The sequence below is a fragment of the Taudactylus pleione genome, unplaced genomic scaffold (assembly GCF_031769625.1).
Source record: "Taudactylus pleione unplaced genomic scaffold, aTauple2 ptg001346l, whole genome shotgun sequence".
Taxonomy (NCBI): Eukaryota; Metazoa; Chordata; class Amphibia; order Anura; family Myobatrachidae; genus Taudactylus; species Taudactylus pleione.
This window is the reverse complement of record NW_028285746.1, coordinates 176,159-200,294: the sequence shown is the minus strand read 5'-3', so window position 1 is coordinate 200,294 and position 24,136 is coordinate 176,159. Positions and strand designations below refer to the sequence as shown.

Genomic DNA, 24,136 nt, shown 5'->3' with positions numbered 1-24,136 from the left:
GGGGGCACACACTGCCCGATGGGCAGTAGATACATTGGCCGATCAATTGATCGGCCAATGTATCTGTCAGTGTGAACCCAGCTTTAGGGGTGACTGGCTGTAGTACTGCAGTGAAAAAAGAATGTGAAGTCAAACAACATGGTGTTAGGTATGCACCACCAGCTTCTAATTTGCTGTTGGCAGTGACCAAATAGATTAAGCCAACATTACAATATCAATTGTTGTAAGAGTTGCAAAGAGTTGTTACTTAGAGGTAATTACTACAGTCAGGACAGCCAGATGGATAGAAAAGGAGAACAGAGAAGAACTGTTTAGTACTGGCAACCATATTACTTGCCATTATTGGGAATTGGACCCAAGTCTAAACACAGAATGCATTTATGTTTCAAATACACCTTATACACATAGCCTGAAGGTAATTTTATACTATATTTTTAATAATGTTGTGCCTTCAACAAAGTTTGTGTACATTGAACCATCAGAAAGCAAAGATGTCACTCTCTGTGTCACGCTCTAAAAATTCAGTATTTCGGAATATTTTGATATGGGAGATTCAACCTGTATTGTAAACTGCTGTACACACGATCAGTTATAACATTAAAATCACCCTCCTAATATAAAGTGTAGGTCCCCCTCGTGCCGCTAAAACAGCTCTGATCAATCGAGACATGGACTGTCCTGTGGTATCTGGTACTTAGACATTAGCAGTAGATCCTTTAAGTCCTGTAAGTTGCTAGGTGGGACTTCCATGGCTTGGATATGTTTTCCAGCACATTCCATAGATGCTAGATCCGAATGATATCTGGGGAATTTGGAAGCCAAGTCAACATCTTGAACTCAAAGCATTCCTGAACAATTTTTGCAGTATGGCAGGGCACATTATCATGCTCAAAGAGGCCACTGTCATCAGAGAATACTATTCCCCCGAAGGGGTACACTTGGTCTGCAACAATTTTGGTGGTATGTTTCAAAGTAACATCCACATAAATGCCAGGACCCAAGGTTCCGAAGCAAAACATTGCCCAAATCGTCACACTGCCTACGCTGACTTGCCTTCTTCCCACAGTGCATCCTGGTGCCATCTCTTCCCAGGGGAAAGACACACATGCACCCGGCCATCCACATAACATAAAAGAAAACGCGATTCATCAGACCAGGCCAAATTCTATCATTGCTCCATGGTCTAGTTCTGACACTCACATACCCATTGTAGGTGCTTTTGGTGGTGGACAGGGGTCAGCATGGCCACTCTGACCGGTCTGTAACTACACAGCAAGCTGTTATGCGCTGTGTGTTCTGACAAATTTCTACCATAGCCAGTGTTAACTTTTTTAGCAATTTGTGCTACAGCAGCGGTTCTGTGGGATCGGTACAGACGGGCTGGTCTTCGCTTCCCATGCACATCACCAAGCCTTGGACGTGGGTTCACCAGTTGTCCTTCCACTTTTGTTAGGTACTAAGCATTGCATTCCAGGGAAACCCCGCAAGACCTGCCATTTTGGAGTTGCTCTGACCCAGTCATCTAGCATCACAATTTGGCCCTTATCAAAGTCACTCAGATCCATATGCTCGCCATTTTTCATGCTTCCAACATATCAACTTTGAGAACTGAGTGTTCACTTGCTGCCTAATAATATATATCCCACCGCTAGACAGGTGCCATTGTAACAAGATGATCAATATTATTCACTTCATCTGTCAGTGGTTTCAATGTTTTGGCTGATCGATGTATTTTACCAGGCACCATTGTCATCACTGCTGTACCACCATAACCAAGACACCACCATAACGGCTAAATGTATTATCAGGCGCCACCATCACTGTTTGACAGCTTACCAGGGACCACTGTGCATTTTACTTGGTACCACTGTTACTGCTGTACATAATATCAGGCACTACTATAATGATAGTAGTCACCATCCTGTCAGTCGGGATGCCAGCACTCAGAATACCGGAGCTGAAATTCCAGCTCCAGAATCCCAACCACCGGCATCCTGACAGTAAGTATTAGGGTTAGGCACTATTGGGAGGGTTAGCCTGAAGGCAGGGGAGTTAGGCTGCGGGAAAGGTGGGTTAGAGTTAAGGGAGTGTTAGGCTACTTCCCGACAGGTGTCAGTATTCAGACTGTCAGGATGCCGCTGTCTGTATTCTGACCACCAAGATCCTGTGCCCAACCCCTACTACAGATGCTGTACATAATACCAGGCACCGCTGTCATTGCTGTTCATATTACTTGGCACCACTGTTAATGCTGTACAAAATACAAGGCAAGACTATAATTGATGTAAATGTTTTGCAGTACTGTCTGTGATGAATATCCAATATGATGTTGGCTCATATTTATTGGAATAAATCTGCATTTAGGGTTTTTTAACCCAAATTTCAAAGATATAAAACATGTGACTCTTTGGAGGATTGGGCCATGTTTGAAGACCCAAAAATGTGTTTTGCTCCAAACTACTGTGTCAGAGCTTTCGGGAATAAAATCCCTAATGACGGACCTATGTAAATGCTCACAAAACAGACTCCTCTACTCTCCATTAACCACATGCAACACCTAAGCAATTGTTTCCATTTGGTTACATAAATATAAACAAACGTATTTATCCTGAAACCAGGCTCTCCTTCATTTTAAGTAGAACAGGTGTATATTATAGAATAGTGATAATAGAATATATTGTATACCACCTTTTTGTTTGGTGATATTACATCAGCAATCTCATTAGAGTTTTGTTTTGACATAAACTACTGTGGCATGCTAGAGGAGGAATGTTGCAGCTTTCGCTTAGTTTATTTCTTTAGGCTGCTAATTATTATTTATAATTCTGCAGTGTCATGGACTACTATGGCAATCAGTCATATACTACTTAATGTAGTGATAAAGATGTTTTAGAACACCCCTTTGCACTCGGTCTGTTTTGTGTACTATAAAAGCATCCAGCGCCCAACACCCCTCCCCTCCCCCCACTGTCGGGATTCAGGTGCCAGAATTTTGACTGTCAGTATCCCGCACGCTGGAATGCTGATTATCTCCCCATGGAAAAGGTATCTCACTTGCTATTTAAAAAAAAAAAAAAGTATGATCGCTGCTGTAATTTGATATAAATGTTTCAATTTATGAAACGGTTTTAGAATTAAATAACTTTTTATACACTGGCAAGTAAAAGTAATGTTAACAATTATATGGAAAAAGGGTCTCTTGCCATTACAAACAGTCAACTGACAGAACAATAAAAAGGAAACACACAGATCCTGTTTTCTTTAACATCCCACAGATTTCCATGTGATTCTTCAAACTATAATGCTGTTACGGAAAGAGATATACCCACAGGTATGAAGAGATATGGGTTTTCCTAGTCTAAGCTGGTGCGAGTAAAATTAAGGGAGCCGAAATCCAAAAGAAAAGTAAAAATGTTAGTATTACAGAATAAAAAAAATAACAAATAATAGAGGGATAGATGAAAAAAAAAAAAAAAAAAAAGATACATCTAGTTTGTGACATCCTGGTTTATTTCTTGTTCTCTACTTGTACATACACATCTTAAAGTTTTCAGATCTGCACGGTGTGTGGCACTACATGGTGAATTCCTACCTAATGGTGCATACACACGTTCAGATTTTCTGTCAGATCTGAACGATAACGATTTTAAAAATCGTTCATATCTGAAAGAAAATATGACATGTGTGACTGCAACGATGAACGATGAGCGTTCCCATTTGTCAGATAACGATATCTGACGTGATGTGTTTGCAGTCAGATCTGAATGATTCCATTCATTTTAATACTGTCTGAAATCGTTCAAATCGTTCATCTGACATATCTGACAGTGTGTATGCACCATTACTCCTGTCACCTAAGTGACACAACACAACATTGTCTAAACTACCTACCTGATAATTCCTTTCAGAACGCAAAAGGCCACAGCAAAACAAAACAAATTAATGGCTATGGCTACAGAAATATTACATTTGTCTTCAATGTCAATGGATACAGGATATTTTTGACTAACTGTGCCCAATGCAGAATATCTGATGATGTAAACGGATTATACACTGCCCCCTCCATTATACGCAACCCCTATAAGAGCAGGGAGAGGATCCAACATTTAATATTAAAGGAAAACACTTTCACTGGTTTCTATCATGGAAAACAAAAAAGGTAAATGAAACTGCAGTACATATAAACAGCATTCTGGGGCTAGAAGGTGGTGCACTGTCTGCCAGCTGCTGGCAAACCCCCAACATCAACACTTTTCCTTTCAAATCATCCATTGGAGGTTTGCACTTTGCAGTAGTACTTGAATGTGACACAGCATAACTAATAATCATCAACTACTAATCAGAAGTAGTGACAACTTTTGATAAAGCACTATGTGAATGTGTAAATATATCGGAAATTGTTTCATGAAATTTGGAAATGGAATATGAGGTAAATATTACATTTTTCATCTGTCATGAAATATAGTGTTCACGCCAGACCGGGGGCAGGGCATAGAGGTGCAGGCAGGGCTTCCCTGTGCACGCTTAAGGCACGTGCGATCTGACCATGGAGGGGGCACCCCCAATTTGTTACTTTTGGGGGCGTGCCAAGCACTTACGGAGGTGCTGGGCTTCCCCCAAGCCCTATGAATAGATGCCGTGCGCATGCGCACAGCATTTAAGCACCCGACGGCGATTGGAAACCGCAACTTTTCCCATCCGTGGGACACTGCACCAATCAGCTCATTTTAGGCATGACCTGTAGGATAATCTGGGTCAATCAATTCACACTGCACCGTGACCCGGGTTACTTGCTGGCCGAGTTGGACTCCCAGTTCACGTGACCCGGGTTATTTTTTTAGGGACAGTTTCACACAGACCCACGACCAGCAATAACCTGGGTTATTTCAACAGTGTGAAAGAGGTATTAATGACTGGCACCCAATAAACCCTGCACTACAGATCAGAAACACACATTTTATGTTAACACAATTAAGCTGCAGTATTTCTTTGGCGAGTAACAGAATGCCTACAAATTAAAATAATATTTTTATTTAAAATACACTATATACATACAATATAAATTTGTCCAGTAAAGATATCAAAATATAGGTATCAAAAATAGGAAATATAACACATATAACAGAAGTGTCACATTCTGATTTTCCATATTATTACAAATAGTGTAATTTTATATTTTTTACTAATCTTCATAAAATTCCAAATATATATAAAACAATAAAAAAAAAACAATTATATTAAATACAACTTTAAGAGTGGAGAAAAGGACAGGGAGGGTAGAAGGGAGAGAGAGAAAAAAAAATAAAGATAAAAGATTAACAGGAGAAAGATGGTGTGTTGATAACCACTGTGATGTAAATATCAATATCAATGAGGTGCTACTGGCAGTGAGTTGTTATAGGTAAACCAAGGGCTCCATACCTGTTGGTATGTAGGTACTGTGTTGTTAAGCAGGGAGGTAATATATTCCATTGAAGAAATGTACCATTGCTTGTTAATTAGAGCTGTTTTATTAGGAGATTTCCAATTTTTGGCTATCAAAAGTTTAGAGGCATTGCATATATGCCCAATCAATTTATTTTCTGGCTTTGATGCCGAACTCAGAGGCTCCTGGAGCAGTATTACAAGCGGATTCAAGGGTACAACAGAGGAGATAATTTCTGATATTAATGTTACCGTCATAGACCAAAACTGATGGATCACGGGGCAATCACACCAAATGTGGAAAAAATAACCTTCCATACCACAATTACGCCAACATCTATCGGACGAGTTTGGATATATGTGATGTAATTTGTCGGGTGTTAAGTACCATTGGGTGTAGACTGAAGGCCGTTTCCCTGATGCTTACATTAATAGGCTTTTGAGATTCGCAATCGTATACGGGCCCATCCCTCGTCATCTAGTTGTAGCCCAAGATCACGTTCCCAAGCGAATTAAAATTTTCTTTAGGGGGTTGTTCGGAGCCAGGAACGAATGGTATAATTGAGAGATCGCACCTTTACGCCCCACCGAATACAGACATTGGCGTTCAAACTGTTTGGGTTGATGAAGAGTTCTAGATTGACATTGAGTCTGTATAAAATGGGTAGCCTTCCAATTAAAATAAATTGGGGATTTTTTTTTTAAAGAAAGATTGATCTGTTCTGTTCTCTACAACTATCAAATGCAAACTCAAAGTCTAAAGCAGAATACAGTGTAACTCACACTCTTAGGGGGTATATTTACTAAAGTGCGGGTTTTTAGAAGTGGAGATGTTCCCTATAGCAACCAATCACGTTCTAGCTATCATCTTCAAGAAGGTGAGAGAATTTAGGGGTGGGCAATAAGCGGCCCCCCATCTGTTTTAGAACTACACATCCCAGCATGCCCTGCCACAGTTTTGCTATTTGACCATGCTAAAACTGTTTCAAGGCATGATGGGATGTGTAGTTCAACAGCTGGAGGGTCGCTTATTGCCCACCCCTAAATGTTAAGTAGAATCTGATTGGTTGCTATGGGCAACATCTTCGATTCTAAAAACCCACACTTTAGTAAATATACCCCTTAAACCCCTTTCAGACATCCGACCCGGGAAATTTCCTGCTCAGACCCAGGAATTTCCCCTGTGTAAAATCCCGGGTATTTGGTGGAGACCTCCATTTCACACTACATAGTCTACCCGGGAAATTCCCGGGTAGACCACTTTCAGACACAAGCCGGGTATTTCTGTTTTATACACACTGGATGTCTGATAATACCTAGTGTTGTAGGTGCTTATAGAAAGCGAGATGCCTGAGCCTGCAGTGTGACAGACATTTATCCCATGCTGCTGCCGTAGCTTCCCCACCTCTCACTTCCTTCTCTGACACGTCAGCGCCACAGCCTAATCAGGACATGTCCCCCGAGATGTGCTAGGGGAGAGCGGGGGACTAGCTAGGCTAGAGCCAGTACTGCCATTCTGTAATGGGTCCCAGGGCTGCAGTGACAGGGGAGGCCCACTCTTGGAGCCAGGTTGATGGCGCTGCGCTAGAGCCGAGCTCGGTGACCCCGTGAAACCCCCGCCCCAGTGACCAGGAGCCGCCTCTTCTAGCATCCTGCCCGTCGCATTGTCCAAGATGCCGGTGAAGAAGAGCTGCTGAGACACAAGTACCGGCCGGACTTCAATGGTGAGGCTGCATCTATGACAGGTGTGACCGTCAGCCGGCCAATCAGAAGCTGCTTGGTGCTACTCGGGAGTAAATTCCCGGGTAGCACCATTCAGACATCAGCTGGGTAATTTCCCGGGACTTAAGTCACGGGAAATTCCCTGGTCGATTGAAGGGGCGGCTACCCGGGAAGGTGTTCCCGGGTAGGTACCTTTCACACATACAGGAGACCCGGGAATTTTGGCCGAAGCAGGCCAAAATCCCGGGATTCTCAGTATGTCTGAAAGGGGTTATTAGTGACTTTAGATGGAAATCAGGCTCTTTCAGGAATATGGCAACATCTGTTAAGCACATGGTAATCAGAAATGTTATGATGCAATGTGGTCCATTATCTACTGTAAAAGATCAAATATATGTTTTGCATACTTGTAGCCTTTGTAAATAGATGACTTCATAATATCAGAATGCCAACCTCACTTGAGATCAGCCAGAAATTGTCCTGCCTCAAATACCTCTCTCATCAAAAGAGCATCAAAATATTTTAGGTAAAAACCAACTCAAAGCACTTTTTTTTAGGTCTTGCTTCCAGAACATCTGCCATATTCAATTATCTCTATGGAGTAACAGAAGCACTATGCAGCACACAACCACTTTAAAAAGACCGTTAACATGGGGGTGAAACACAGTTATAAGTAAAATTACTACATAACTGATAAGAAATTTGCTTTGACAAATATTAGTTTTGCACATATGCAGGGCTGTATACAGAGGCTTGCAAAAGTATTCACCCCCCTTTTACATTTTCATGTTTTGTTGCCTCACAACCTGTAATTAAAATGAATTGTTTGAAGGTGTGCATATTTCATTCACAGAACATGCCTACAACTGTGACGTTGCGGGTTTTTTTTATATTGTGAATCAAACAACATTTAGGACAACATAACAGAAATCTTCAGCGTGCATAACTACTCACCCCCCTAAAGTCAGTACTTTGTCGAGCCACCTTTTGCGGCAATTACAGCTACAAGTCGCTTTGGATAAGTCTCTATGAGCTTGCCACATCTTGCCCCTGGATTTTTGCCTATTCCTCAAGGCAAACATGCTCCATGTTGGATGGTTTCCGCTTGTGAACAGCAATCTTCAAGTCTGACCACAGATTCTCAATTGGATTGATTCAAAAACATTTTAATGTTTCCCCTTAAACCACTCGAGTGTTGCTTTAGCAGTATGCTTCGGGTCATTGTCCTACTGGAAGGTGAACCTCCGTCCTAGTCTCAAATCACAGGCAGACTGAAACAGGTTTTGCAAAAGAATATCCCTGTATTTAGCACCATCCATCTTTCCCCCGACTCGAATCAGTTTCCCAGTCCTTGCTGCAGAAAAACATCTCCACAGCATGATGCTGCCACCACCATGTTTCACTTTGGGGATGTGTTCTTGGGGTGATGGTATGAGTTGGGTTTGCGCCAGACATAGCGTTTTCCTTAGTGGCCAAAAAGTTACACTTTAGTCTCATCTGACCAGAGTACCTTCCTCCATACATTTGAGGAGTCGCCCACATGATTTTTGGAAAACTCAAATCGTGTCTTCTTATTTTTATCACTAATAGCTTTTTTCTGGCCACTTTCCATAAAGCCCAGCCCTATGGAGTGTACGGCTTATTGTGGTCACATGCACAGATACACCAGTCTCTGCTGTGGAACTCTGCAGCTCCTTCAGGGTTACCTTTGGTCTCTGTGCTGCCTCTCTGATTAATGCCCTCCTTGCCCGGTCTATGAGTTTTGGTGGGCGGCCCTCCCTTGGCAGGTTTGTTGTGGTACCATGTTCTTTCCATTTAATGATGATGATGGATTTGATGGTGCACCGGGGATCATCAAAGATTTGGATATTTTTTTTATAACCCAACCCAGAATTGTATTTCTCAATAACTTTGTCCCTGACTTGTTTGGAGAGCTCCTTGGTCTTCATGGTATGATGCCTCTTGATTAGTGGTGTTGCAGCCTCTGGGGCCTTTCAGAAAAGGTGTGTTTATACTGACAGATCATGTGACACTTCGATTCCACACAGGTGAACTTCATTTCTGAAGGTAATTGGTTGCACCAGAACTTTTGAGGTGCTTCATAGCAAAGGGGGTGATTACATATGCACATGCCAATTTTCAGAATTTTATTTATAAAGATTCTTTTTTATATATATATATATATTTCTCATTTCACTTCACCAAATTAGACTATTTAGTGCAGATCCATCACATAAAATTAAGATTAAAAAAAAAAAATGTACAGGTTGTAATTTAATAAAAAAGGTAAAAAGCCAAGGCGCTGTACATCCGCCTGGGTGGCATGTGGTTTACTACAAGTCATAATCAGAGTGGACATGTACATACCCAATACTAGATGCAAAAGATCCACCTACTAACAGGTGTATACACACTTGCGTGTGGATCTGCACTTGCATGAGCATACTGCATCTTATCCCTGATCTAACTTGGCATGAACATAACCTTATTGCACATATGCTGGCACCCCCGGCCAGTACCAGCTGCATGCGCACACACTTGCCGATGCCGGGAGCAACTGCGCAACAGTGAACGCCATGATGCAATCGGCAGCAAGGCCCCGCTAAGGATATCGCCCGTCGAACCTGTATGCTGACGATGCGCAGGAGTTCACATCATAAGCGGCATAGCAGGTACACACTGCCCGATGTGGACGAAACATCATCTAGTGTAGGGGTGGGCAATTAGCAGCCCCCCAGCTGTTGTAGAACTACTGATGATACTGGATCAGAACCTCTATATACCCCTTCCTGTACCTTCTAATATCCTACCTATAAACCTCTAAGGATGACGCTAATTTGCGTACGCAGTCATACAGTAAATAAAGACTTAAGACCTGGAATCTGTGGTTCCAAAGCACAAGTATTATTCAGGTAAAAGTACAGTCAGTGACACGCTATTGATCCAGACACAATTCGGCGCAAAGGAATTATACAGACCCAAGTACAGTAAACATACGCAGCGCATTATGGTCCAGATGTTAGGCATCAGCAAGAAACCCCTCAGACAGCATTCACCAAGAAGACTAAAAACCCAGTGTCTGGGCACACATATTTATACCCCCCAGAATAGACAGGACAATAGAGAAGTTTCTTGCTTATGCCATTGGTTCTCAGGGGGGAGGCATCTGTTAGAGCGTTTAACAGGCTGGTTCAAATAGACTCATCCCAGCCTCTAACAACTGGAGGTCTCTGCCCTCCTGCCCCCATGCAAAATCCTAACAGTTGTTCATAATATACATTTTATTGCTTGAAGTCTCTGCGGTCCATAAGTTGAGAATGCATGATGCGATCTCCACACCGATAATACCGGAATTCTGTTGAAAGAGTACGCATCAATACGAAACCAAACACGGCTTTCTTAGCATGTATAAAACCTTAGTTATCAAATATCTTTATTTCACAGCATTTATACTAACTGAACCAACTTAAATCTTATACCTTAAAGCTTATTAAACATTTTATGTGGATATGTAATGTGTGAGTATGCGGGGTTTGATATAAAGACACTAGTTAACTTGGGGCAGATGTGTGCGCATGAAGCTAATAAAACAGTCTTTTCATACAAGGTCTTATGCATTCGCTAATATGCGATTAGTTACCAGCGCAATTGTGCATATTAATGTGTGTATGAAAAATGGTGCACTTAAATCTCACTTACTAAGTGAACACCTAGCAGTGTGAAATGCTGAGCCTTATAGTTCCACATGCCCCCTCTCTCAGCAGCCCCCACCTTTCCCAGGCTCAAAAGAAAGGTCCTTTATTCTCCCAGACTCTTGTGTGAATGCAAATTAGCCCAGCTACAAGACCCAAACCTAAGATAACACTCTTGGCTTTGAAGTTATTTCATTGCAGGAAGCTTGCTAATGTATGGTGTGTATTCGAGCCGGGCCACCTGGAGTGAGAGCAGACGTTATCCAGGAAGCTTATCTACACAGGCTAGTTATCACGTGGCCATTTGCTCTGTTCTAGCTAATGCAATATATCCTTTAGGGGAATTAAAATAATATGCACTTTATCCAGAACACCCAAACTACGTAAAGTCATGAAATGGGCTTTTGGTGAATCGCCGTAACTTATGGCGATGGTCATGGATGCAATCGCATGATGCTAATAGTATTATCGCCACATGTACTAAGTGTGAGTTTATCTAAAATGGCGCTTAGGCAGCCATTCGCAAAATGGCATCTTGCGGCCAGTCGCAAGATGGTGTCGCTGCGATTCAATTTTAAACTGATCTTGTCTCAGCCAATAATACAGCTTCGACACTACACATCCCAGCATGCCCTGCCACAGTTTTGCTATTTGGTCATGATAAAACTGTTGCAAAGCATGCTGGAATGTGTAGTTCAACAACGACTGGAGGGCCGCTTATTACCCACCCCTGATCTAGTGTGTACCTGGCTTTAGTCGCAATGCGATGTGACTAGAATGCACCAGTAAACTGTGCTGGTAAATTTGATATGCGACACTTGTACTGTATATTTGTGTGTGACTGACTCTCTGAATGTGTATATGAAGTGCTACAATGTAGCGGCCACAGCTTTTATTCATTCCAAGTTCCGTTGTTGTTCATATACAAACTCAGGTGCACACAGATATACAAGTGTCGCTTATCAAATTAGTCAGCATTGCGATTTAGATGCATTCCTGCCGAAAAAAAGACACCCAACGCTGGCAGAGTAGCAGGGGACCTGGTGGCTTACTCACGCCAGTCAACATCTGTATGCTACACAAACAGGCGTACATTAAATTCTTACTCAGTCCCTATGTTCTTGATCTCCCTGTCTCTGCCTCGATCCACTTTAGTAAGCTTTGCTATGTTCACAGTTATTCCATAATCAGTGATCTGTGATCTATATTCTGTGTCAAAAACAGGACGGTGAGACAAATATAAATGTGGTTTTGTGCCCAGCATAAGAGTATAAATTATACACACTGCATCAAACTATTGCAGAAAGACAACTATGTACAGTTTTAGAGGAAAACCACACACACTCATTCCACTTGCAAACTAGATAAAGTTGGACCAGTGACAATGAACTATTTTCACACAAATGTGGAATAGATTTGGACAATGGTTGTGTGCTAAAAGGTGAAATTGAGGGCATGTAGATGAATTATACATATGAAACCCTACCACAAGGTACAATGGACATAAGAATTTTGAAAGTTAATCAAAATTATTTTTTTTTTTTACATTTCCAATTAGCACATCATTGCGATAAACAAGTACTTAATAAGTAGAAACTACAAACACAGAGTTCAACATCACACTGCAGTTCCTAAAACCACCAAACAAACAATAAAGAGAATTGGGAAGTTACTGTATACAGTTTAATAAATTATTTGCTTCATGAGGCACTATAGCATTAAAAAATGATAGCAGTTATTGCACTTACCATAAGAATGACTTCACATTCAAGACTGGATAGAAAATATCTAAAGCCCTTTAAAGACATGTTTAACACTAAGCTGGCTGCTCCATCCCCTTAGTTGAGCACAAGGAACTTCATGCAGAAACATTTTTTTTTGAAAAGACTGTTTCTGGGAAATGGTCTGCAGCTTAGTTCAGTTATTAAAAAAGTGTTAACCAGCCACTTCCATAGGCAGTGCGCACATAAAAACAGCATTCACAGGTTCTGTACTGCAACAATGCTGGACCAGGGTAAACACTCCTATAAGTGTGCAGATCCGGCGTTTCCACTAAGGTGAAGGAGCAGCTTGATTACACGAAAACAAAAGGTTGAAAGCAAGAACACCTTTATTTTAGTACATTGACTGGTATGAAAGAACTGTTCCTGCCCATTGCTTGACTAATAATCAAATCCAACACGACTGAAAAAGGTAGGGACGTCAGAGTATTTTATGACTCCGTCATCCTCCCAAACTTTGAGTCAGAGGACTCAGCGAGTGGAGACAACCTAAATTAATTCCTCATCCAATTTGAACAGCATCCAGAGCTGCATTTCCAGATATTCAGGCTATTCCAGATTTGTTCCAACCAAGGTTGCTAATTCAATGACTGCAAGCCTTCAAGATTTGCTCTGACCACTTCCATTCAGCCTTGTTGACAATGCACCAGCCAGTATGTAACTGGACTTGTAATTTGTAACATTCTTAAATGTTAGGAATAGTGGCATTAGGAATAGTGATGACCTTAGACAATCACGAGCCATAGAGTCATTCGCTACAGGTAAGAGTTTCCCATTTATCTGTAACTGATAAGACATTTGCAAACAGCAAGTAACTTGAAACTTATATTGAGGCCTGGTCCACACCTCACCAATCAATGAGTTCAAATGAAGAGGAGATTTAAAGCATCTGCTTTTTGTTCTACTTTAATAACATTCTGCCAGATTTTATTGACAACCTTGTTGTCCCGAGTATGTGGTGCATGCATTTTGGAAAATCCTCATCAAAAAAACAAAGCTTCTTCCACTGCCTTACCTTCTTATTGGTAGGAACACTCAGAATAAGACTTAACCCAGGACCAAAGCAAAATGTCAGCTATTTAGCTGGGGAAGAGTTTTATAGAAACCTCTAAAAAGAAGAGCAAACAAAGTAAAGCATTGCGCCCACGCCGGTTCTTCTTGTTACGTTCCTAAGGGACCTGCTGACCCCTGGTTGGACACACTAAGATGCATTTGCTGAAGTTTCAGTAGAAGAAGCAGAGGAACTCATGGCTGCATGTGCTCAGAAAGGCATTAGCCCAGGCTGGTTCTATTAGATCCACAGCAAGCACATGTGGAACCTGTGCTCAAAGTGTAAATGTCAATATATCCACTTGGAATTACTCCCTTTTTCTATCATGATTAGAAAAAGGTAGACGAAAACTACAGAGAGGACACAATAATAAAAGTGAAGAACAGAAAGACACAGGACCCAGTAACAGTTCTCAGTGGAAACTACCACACCCATGGTTATCGGTAAGAGAACAGCTCATACTAGTGCTCAATAACACTAAACACAGTGAGGCTGATGTCGCATGGTATGCAAGTCAGTTTTGCACACAGGTCTTTCGTATTTACTAACTGAGCATGATCTAGACCCAAGCATGTGCAAGTAGGGTTTGCAACAGCTCAGTCGTATATATATTTACAGCTAAAGGGGCATGATTGGGTGGTAACTGGGCATTCGCACATAGGCTCACTTTAGTGAGAGCATGTAGATGGATTCGAGGACTGTGCGGAGATCGGTCTGTTTTGAGACATATTTCTTGCACAAAGTATAGGGTTTGTGCAAGAGCAAACAGATAAAGATGACAGCTTAAAACACAGATCTCTGTGTAATATTGTTTTGGCCAACCAACAAACTATTACACATTAGATGCAAATAAATATCATTATTACTTTAACAATACATGGGTTGCCTAACCCAAGATGCAGAAAAGCTGTGCAACTGAATGTGGAAGCCTGACCGGCCCACTGGTTTCCAACTGCAGCTGTCATCAGTATCTGGAATTGCACCCACCCATGCTGGGCGCAAAAATCCCTCTGAAACAGGAGTCTCACCTCTCTGTTCGGAGCCCAAAAGTGGCAACGACACTCATACTTGACGGAACAGATCAGTGCGTTTTCAGGGTCGCCGCCCAAAAACGCCTATTTCACGGATTGTGTGGTCCACCAAAGGACGGATCAATCTATATGCACAAACTCTGTCCATGTGCTTTAAACTGATTTGGCTGATGCGCAGTTGGTGATTTCTGTCTTTGGCGCATGCGCAGTATGCTGAAATCTATGTGTTCCATCCTCATTGCCATTACCTCCCAATCAGCCCCAGGATGTGTGACTTCAACAGTCTCTTTCAACCTCATAATTGTGTTTTGTGGAATGATTCTGCAAAAGCTGTCTTAATAGGTCAGGCTAAACAATAAAAAGGCACTAGGATAGGCGTGAGCTAAAACTGTGTTTGTGAACGAAATTCATTTTACTTAGGCTACAATATAATACACTCCTTTCTCTTTGTGTTCTCTGAAAATCCCATTCTCACATTCCAGCTTCAGCCATGAACTCACCTCATCCCCCATTCTCAACAAGTGTTGTCACTTTACAACGTGCCAAATGTTGTGATACTCAAGTGTCTGAAATGTGAACCCATTTCTTGAGTGAAAAAAATGTAAGACTTTACTGTAGAACGCAATCTTCAGTGCAACAGTGTGTATTTTATAATAAGGCACAATTAGACTTCATACATAGCTTACACTCCTACAGTACACTAAGATGACAATAAAAGGAAGAAAATATATTAAAAAACGTGACTAATATTTCCATAATAATAAATGGCATTTTTTAATCAACAAAGCTACACATTTATGTGGAAGTTTGTTCAATTGCAGCTTGCAAACAGAGAACCTAGTTAGATAACAATATAGCAAACTAAGGCAAATATGTACGAAGAACATCTAACTCTTGCTTAGTATACGTTTATGTTAAGTGCTCCACAAGTCACTATTTTACTACAACTTGTAAACTGTGGTAGTGTTTAGGACTGTGTGGTTGGTGTACTTGGAACTGGATTTTTTATAGCAGTGGCAGAAACAAATTGTGCCTGGTGTCAGGAGTAGAGCAAACAAAGCATATACCATTTCTTCAGTACCTTTATATAACAACTGGAAAATACAGCATCCAATGAGTAGCCATTAAGTGAATGTCAGCATACAAAGATTTCCTACACATACAGATAACCAGTCCATTCACTGTGATTATGTGGATCTCTCAGACTATGATCATTTGCATCCCTTCTATTAGCATTAGATCTTTCCCTAGTCTTTTCAAGAATAGAGAGATTCAGATACATAGATTTCAATGTTACTATACATGTACACATTAGGAATTAATAAAACCAGGCTAAGCGCAGAAAATGTAAACATTACTTGAATAAGCATCATTAGACTGACTTCACTGTCATAGCAAAAAAGCAACAAGCTAAAAACTTCTATGTATGCCATTAGCAAATACTTAGGGGCGGCTTCAGTCTTTGTAAGCCCGGAATCTTCATTTTTCTGTTATTTGTAGCTGGATACAGTATATTAACAATCCACTGAGGGTCACCACTTCCCTTTCTAAGCAAATCAATGTTTCTATTGTTACATTACACATGCCACAAACTGCACAATTTACCAAGTGCTACTCTGCCCTTACCAGCTCTGGTACTGTAATCTCTGCCTCCAATTCGGCTTCAGCAGCAGCAGCGGCATCCTTATACTGCTGAGGAGACTCAATAACCAGTTCTTTCTTAACACTTTTACCAGTGTTCATCCTACTTTGCATGGTCAGTGGAGCTCAGAGTATCAATAACAGCTTTCTAAAACTCTTTAAATCACCCAACATGTCAGAAAATCCGAGGTAGTGGGAAGCACCTCTCCCAGGCTTGCTAGTCCCAAAGCAGGAAAAAAAAAAGGAGAAAAATTAAAACAGTCCTTTACTAGGGAGAAATCCAGTAGAGTTGTGAGCCGGCCTCTGAAGGGGGCTGGTATACTGTCCAGGCTGGAAAAGGAGGATCTGTTTTCATGACACAAGGAAAACAAGGCACAAGTGCTGTGCAGTGCATGGTGCACAGTGTCTCAGATTCAAAGCAGCAGATGTTGTCCCAACAGCAGCGTGTATAAGGATTTCACTTAGCTGGGAGCAGGCTTTAGTTGTATGCTAGAAACAGGAGTGTTCAGATAATACTAAATAACTATTTTTCTATTTTATGGGTCCTTACAGTAAAACCTGCTTTCAAAGAAACAATATATATTGACTTTCATTGTTATCCCATGCACAGCCGAAATACCTCAGCACCAAAAGACTTTTCTTTGTGAACTGTGCACACCCTTGTAATCTGTTATTAATCAGAAGGGAGGGAACACTGACATGCCAAGACTGTCTTACTTATTCAATCAAACTGGTTTACCTTCCAACAAATTACCAAGTCTCTTAAAGGCACATGACACTGAGCACCTGTGCAAAGAATGGGCCTCTTGTTTTGTACACCCTGCAGTCATATCTTCTCCCTCACATAAGAAAGTGGTGCAATCACATAAACCCAGACTGCATGATTGTAGTCAGCCATTCACTTTTGGTGTGAAAATATATACACACCCATACTGTACATGCACTTTTTTTTGTTAAAGCCCCTGAAGGAAATGTTTTTTTAACTGTACTGAGCAAACTAAAATGGTCCAGTTTGCTTTGGGATTATTTATCATCTGGGGGTTTGAGGTGTCGGCACAATTGCATTTTGTAATCCTCAAAATACAATGGGCCTGGTACAGAAATGGAAGTATATGAGGCAATCTTGCTATAAATAAGCATGCACAGAAAATATGTGCATAATCTCCCATGTGCAGAGTTATGTGTGTGCACCTGGTTTGCTACTAGCCTGCACCAGAGATCACTTCAAACAGATGCATTTTCTAATAAGCATAACCCGCAGTTGTGTCATCACCTCACTGAACTATGCATGTGTGAGATTACCCCCATTAGAACCCAGATACACCTCTTTGGTCGGAAGTGAAGATGTGATGGAAGCACGTAGTACTCTGCATCACACGAAACCACGCTCTCCATTTCCTGTACCAGCACAGAGCAAATACATGCAACATAAGCTCCACCTCCATTCACCTCTGCATCAGCACCAAGGTGCTTTCCCTTAAGGGAGTTAAGTATTACATTGTCATTACTGTCACATGAGGGCATTACTTGTGTCAATAGTACACTTTTTGCTTTATTTAAAGAAAAATATAAATGTGGGGCATTTGAGAAAACTTGTTTCATTGTTTTTTTTTGTTTTATTTTACACAAGAAACATGTAACTTAGCCAATATAATAAAATACATCCAGCTATATTTACTCAGAACAAGCATATTACGCAGCTGTCCACCACCCCACAGTGTGATCCTATTCGTAAACTGATTTGTGGAAATGAAGTCAAAGTAAAGGCCGTCGGTAGAGAAACTGACAGTGTAAAGGTACATTTGGTAGCACTGTATAATACAGCTCAATATAGATTTACACCAAACCAAACAATTCTATTGCAACAATGCCAATGTCAATACTCACTAAACTATCCATTTTAACACTACAAACCTTTACTTGGAAACTATTATAAACCGTTTACTTACGCCAAAGATAATTTCATGATCAGCAGCTAAGTGTGTGCAACAAGGACAGTTTCAGAACTGTAGGGTAACTCTATGCTGTAAGGAGACCTCAGTCAGGAGACCTCAGTCAGGAACAGTTCTTTAGTGATACATATGTGGATGTTTGTCACACTAGATAGCAATGGAAAGGTTATAGTTACATAAATTAACTAACTAGCCTATTTAATATGTGCCTAAAGCACGTGATGCAAACAGATGCTACAGACTGCAGTCCCCATTATTATCAATGGGGACTTCTGCGTCGGCTAATTTTCCAAACTCAAAAATGCTTAGTATTTCAGATATTGGCCCCAAATGCGTTAGTTGTTGTAAAGCCTAGGGAGGTAAGCGCTGGAGAGGTATCTTCTGATCCTTCCCAGACAGCTTCCATGCTTCACCCTGGTAGTTATCACAATTTTACTCTGCCCCTGTACGGCCGTCAGGTTGCACATGTGCAATGTCAGAGATTACAATAAAGTGATAGCAAACCTCTTAGTCAGAACACGCTCCTATCTGAGTCGCTCTCCTGGCAAGGTTTTTTTGTTAAAAAGCCCTAAAATAAGTTCATATAATCTTTAGAAATAACACTTTTCAAAGCACAAATACTTCAATGATAAATATCCTCCTATATCTTTTACATACAAAACTCATGCACTATCATTAGTTCTCCACTTTTCCATAAAAAGAACCAGAAAAACTCCTCAGCACACAACAGACAATTGTTTGTTTGCAGCTTGAAATAATAGCCCTATAATATAGAAAGCCAGACACAGCAAGAATTGTGACAAGCGTAGAAAAGGAACCCGTTTCCATTATTTCTAAACTGTAATGTTGAGTATGCAAGAATGACACTAGACTGATGTCAACAGGTCACTTTTAACATCCAGCTAAGCAGGAAAGTAGTTATTTCTAGTGATATTTATTTTCTGCAACTGGGTGTGGTCTATCACAGAAAACAACCACAGATCACTAAAAACGCACTATAGGTTTTTTGTTTTTTTTGGGGGGGGGGGGTTTAAGATAATGCAACATTTGCCCTTATTGTTACCTTTCTCTTTGACTAGTGATAAAGGGGTTAACAAAAACCTGTGTTTCTTATAAACAAAACAGGTCTGGGTGCTAGGATACAATAAATAATAGTAATAGCCATGTCCAAAGGCTTATAACAATCTGTGCAGGGATATCATATTTCTAGGATTAATAAATTGCCATAGTAACAAAGAGCTTCAATTCAGTCAGCCAATCAACTTATAGAATCTACAGCACATTAATAGCTTATTAAGGAGAACTCTACTACAAAAAGGTAAACAATCTCTCTTCATATGGCTAACATGACAGTATAAAACTGTCAACTACAGTAAGTGCTATCATTGTGTTTCTAACCTTGCGATGTGGTTCCTAACATATAAAGTATTACTGGACCACTTATTTCAAAGTAAAAGTAGCATGGATTGTATAATAGAGAAAGAATAATTATTCTCTCGCCAAAATGGCAAATTGCAGATTGTAAAAAGTCAAGTATCATGGGTAAACTAAACTATAGATTAACTATTTAACTTTCAAGTTTCATAGACGATTTAGATCGTTTAGAACAATTTTAGCATTTTCCTCCATTAAGGAAAAAGATGGTTCAACAAACACACTATTATTTACATATTTATTTAATAAGTTATTTACGCATATATAGCGTGCACATATTATGATGAACTTTACAAAGAAAATTTTGACATTCACATCAGTTCCTTCCCCAGTGGAGTTTAAAATCTATATTCCCTACCAGATGGACATAAATACATACTACGGTTATAATTGTCAGAAGTTAATTAGCCTACCAGTAAGTTTTTGGAGTGGAGGAGGAAACCCATGCAAACAAGGGTATAACATACAAACTCCACACACACACACACAATCATATATACTATATCATGACACAGACTGAAGCATTGTGTATACCTCCCTTTAAAGGACTGACCACTAACATTTGGTATTCCAAAGGAGAGATTTAATAAACATGGTTACATGAGGTTTTGGTTGGGCCTCCAATTATAGATAAGTAAACAACTATTAGGTATCTTACACCTTTGAAAATTTATTGTTGCCTCTCTGCAATGTGTTGGAAATGTATAATGCATAATGGAAAATTGTACCATATATTCTGAAGATGCCCAGTACTTAAAACTTACTTAAAAAATCCCCCGACCGCTCAGTTTAGACAGCCGGCCAACTCTAGGACGAGTCCTTCAGGTGCATTTTGGAAAACTCCAGGTGGGCTGCCATGTGCTTTTTACTAAGGAGTGGCTCCGTCTGGCCACTCTACCATACAGGCCTGATTGGTGGATTGCTGCAGAGATGGTTGTCCTTCTAGAAGGTTCTCCTCTCTCCACAGAGGAATGCTGTAGCTCTGACAGAGTGTCCATTGGGTTCTTGGTCACCTCCCTGACTAGGGCCCTTCTCCCCCGATCGCTCAGTTTAGACAGCCGGCCAACTCTAGGACGAGTCCTGGTGGTTCCGAACTTCTTCCATTTACGGATGATGGAGGCCACTGTGCTCATTGGGACCTTCAAAGCAGCAGCTATTTTTCTGTACCCTTCCCCAGATTTGTGCCTCGAGACAATCCTGTCTCAGAGGTCTACAGGACTTCATGCTTGGGTTATGCTCTGACATGCACTGTCAAGTGTGGGACCTTATATAGACAGGTGTATGCCTTTCAAAATCACGTCCAATCAACTGAATTTACCACAGGTGGACTCCAATTAAGCTGTAGGAACATCTCATGGATGATCAGTGGAAACAGGATGCACCTGAGCTCAATTTTGAGCTTCATGGCAAAGGTTGTGAATACTTATGTACTTGTGATTTAATATTTTTTTTTTTTTATTGAATTAGCAAAAATCGGAAAAAAAAAACTTTTTACACGTTGTCATTATGGGGTATTGTGTGTAGAATTTTGAGGACAAAAACTAATTTATTCCATTTTGGAATAAGGCTGTAACATAAAATGTGGAAAAAGTGAAGCGCTGTGAATACTTTCTGGATGCACTGTAAGTAGTGTTACAGCTTTCCCATGTTGGACGACAGTGACAGTTAAGTTAAATGTCACATGTAACTCTTGTACATGATTATGAATATATGATGAATATGCTAATTAATGCTGTGTAATGTGTCTAATTCTGAATAGTGTTTGGAAAATATAAATTTACAACAAAATTTAATACAATAGGTGAACAAAAAGGGTTGGGTACGGGACGCCGGCGTTCAAAATCCTGACCCTAGCATCCTGACAGGGTTAACATACCGACACTTGTTGGTCGGTATGCTAACCCTCCCCCTCTCCCTCCCCTAACTCTCCCTCCCTGGTGCCTGCAAGGCCAGCTCGAGGCGTGTTTGACCATGCGGTCGAACAGGAGCACCACCCCATAGAGGGCGCACCGCTCACAACCATCCCGATTTTCAGCGGCACAGTCCCGTTTTTCGGGCACTGCCCTGCTGTTCCACCTGCGGGCCGAAGTGTCCCGCCGGTGGTCAGGAGGTTTGGGCACCCCAACCGCCGCAGCTGTGCCGGCCCCGAAGTAGAGAAATGTGCAGGGAGAGGTCTGGGGATAGCCTGGCTCGCCCCCAGCCTGACGTTAAATGGGAGGCGTGCCATATGGGCAAGCCTACAATTAGCGTAATTTAGGGAGCGTGGCCTATGGTAATTAGGTCCCACCCCTTATTCGGACGCGCATAGCTAAGCCGCACGCAGGGTAAAAGGGCACCGGAGTCCCTCTTTGCACAGGGCGCGGCTCATCCTCGAGCTGGCCCTGGGTGTCTGATTTTAACCCTCCCCCTAGTGCCTAACCCTAACCCTCCCCCATCCCTGCTACTTACCCTGTGGTCGGGATGTTGGCACCGGGATTCTGACCAGCGTCGGGAATGTTAAAGACAGCCGGTATGCCGAACGCATCCCAAACAAAAGAACTATAGTATAAACAAGGAATTCAATAGATGCAAAAGTATACTTTTACCCATTTTAATGCTGAAAATCATATACCAAACATATTGGAATTTTAAGTTTAAAAAATGCTGTAAACATGCTCACCATGAATCTCTCTTACGTGACGCAGATGCTCAACCAGCCCTACTGAAATATTTGCTGAACAATGTGTTTGGTGTTTGTTATTACTTCTCCTTTGGATCTTTTAAATAAAATTTCCCAGCTCCAAAACAAGCCGCAATGGGGAAGATCTTCTATAAGATTATTATTGCAGCTGCAACCAATGAATTTTTACTTTTATTTTCATAAATACTAACACCAAATGACTATTTCCTTTCTTATTCAGAAAAAAAAAATACGTATAAACAATTATATCCAGAGAAAAAGAAGTTAGTATGTACAATATTTATTTTAGTGTCAAGTAAATTATATCTTTGTAAATGTAATTATGTTCTCCAAACATAAGCCAGTTCAGCAGAATCCCATTCATTTCAACTAGCTCCACTAGATGTCTTCATCATGGCCTCTCTTGCCACCAACATTAGGGGCTGATTTTTATTTTGATATGTGAGAAGAAATAAATACATGGATTAGTAGAATGGAACAGAACAACCCATTCATACCTCACTAAACATTTCAGAATTTGTTTAAAGCAATGACGTAAAACTTCAGCAGCCGTTCCATGGATTTCACACCTGTCATGTATCCCAAGAACAGGGCAATTTCACTGCAGCACCTGCTTCAAGACGTCTGGGTCAGGCTGGGTCAAGCTCACAAACGTTTCATTCTGACAAGACCATCTACTGCAGCCCTTCCTCAGAAGCGGGAAACCAGCACCACACAGAGGTCCAGCACTATTCTACTCACATACTGTTTTGGCAACCTTATGAACTTTGAAGTGAAAAAAAAACAGTAGCTAGCAACAAAATATTTTTGTATACCTAAAATGTATATTTCCTTGTGTTTATGAGATGCTGAGACTGACTTAAGTGGCCTATCCATTACACGACTTTTAGAATGATGCGACCAAAACCCGGAGGTTTTGGTCGCATTGTTCACAAAGTCGTGTAATGGATAGTCGGCAAGGACCAGCGATGCGCGTGCACGCTGGGTCCTTGCCGACCCTGAAAATCTACAGAGCATGCCCGTCAACCTGACGACGCTCGTCAGGTTTGGCATGTTCAGAGATAGGAGGTCGGACTCCGGCACTGAATGACATTCAGTGAACGCCGCTCAGTGCGGACACCGCACCTCGGCGACTTGAAGGTCTGAACGCTAGAGTGTTCAGTCTTTCAGGTGGCCTAGTAGAAAGGTCCCTTAAGACTTTATACCCACTGGTGTAATATTTATGTGTTTTAGATGTGAACGGGTATAAAAATATGACCCATAGTTTCCAATATTGACATACCCACTTCTGTTTTACCAACATTCACGAATGTTACATTTTTCCAAATGCACGGTGTCCTAGTCAATGCGATAACTGTGGGCAGCTCTGTTTACTGCAATGTTCACGCATTAGGGAAGTCTGCAATAAGACATGAATTAGAGATGACACAATGCCGATGTTTATGCAGTTAAGTGATTATCGGTTGTCTGCACATGAGTAACACTGCGGATGCATCGTTTAATTACCGATGTCGCTCGCAGTGACGATTTGCAAAATGATTGACAAGCAGGGACCGTTTGTGGATGACCACGGGAAGGTGGCGACTCTAACGCAGGTGTGTCGTGACTGTTTTGGGAGTGTGCCTCTGCATGGGACAACGAACCTGTATGCAGTCAAAATGGCTCCGGTGTCTCAGTACCCACGGCAATTACGCACTACCATAGGGTTTAAAAGAAGTACGACGTCTA

At 41.2% G+C, this 24,136-nt stretch overlaps 1 protein-coding gene across 11 annotated transcripts in view; it reads right to left on the bottom strand.

The window, feature by feature from the left end:
- Positions 1 to 24,136, bottom strand: part of DOCK9 (dedicator of cytokinesis 9) — a 296,517-nt gene that overhangs the window by 212,425 nt on the left and 59,956 nt on the right. For 6 of the 11 annotated variants that reach the window (XM_088463349.1, XM_088463353.1, XM_088463354.1 and 3 more), the window contains exon 1: positions 16,328 to 16,611. The exons of the other annotated variants lie outside the window; for them this stretch is intronic. In XM_088463349.1, the coding sequence (XP_088319475.1) occupies positions 16,328 to 16,456 (129 nt within the window). In that variant the 5' untranslated portion in view covers positions 16,457 to 16,611. Of the gene's footprint in view, positions 1 to 16,327; positions 16,612 to 24,136 lie in introns of those variants that run through there. 11 annotated transcript variants of the gene reach the window in all.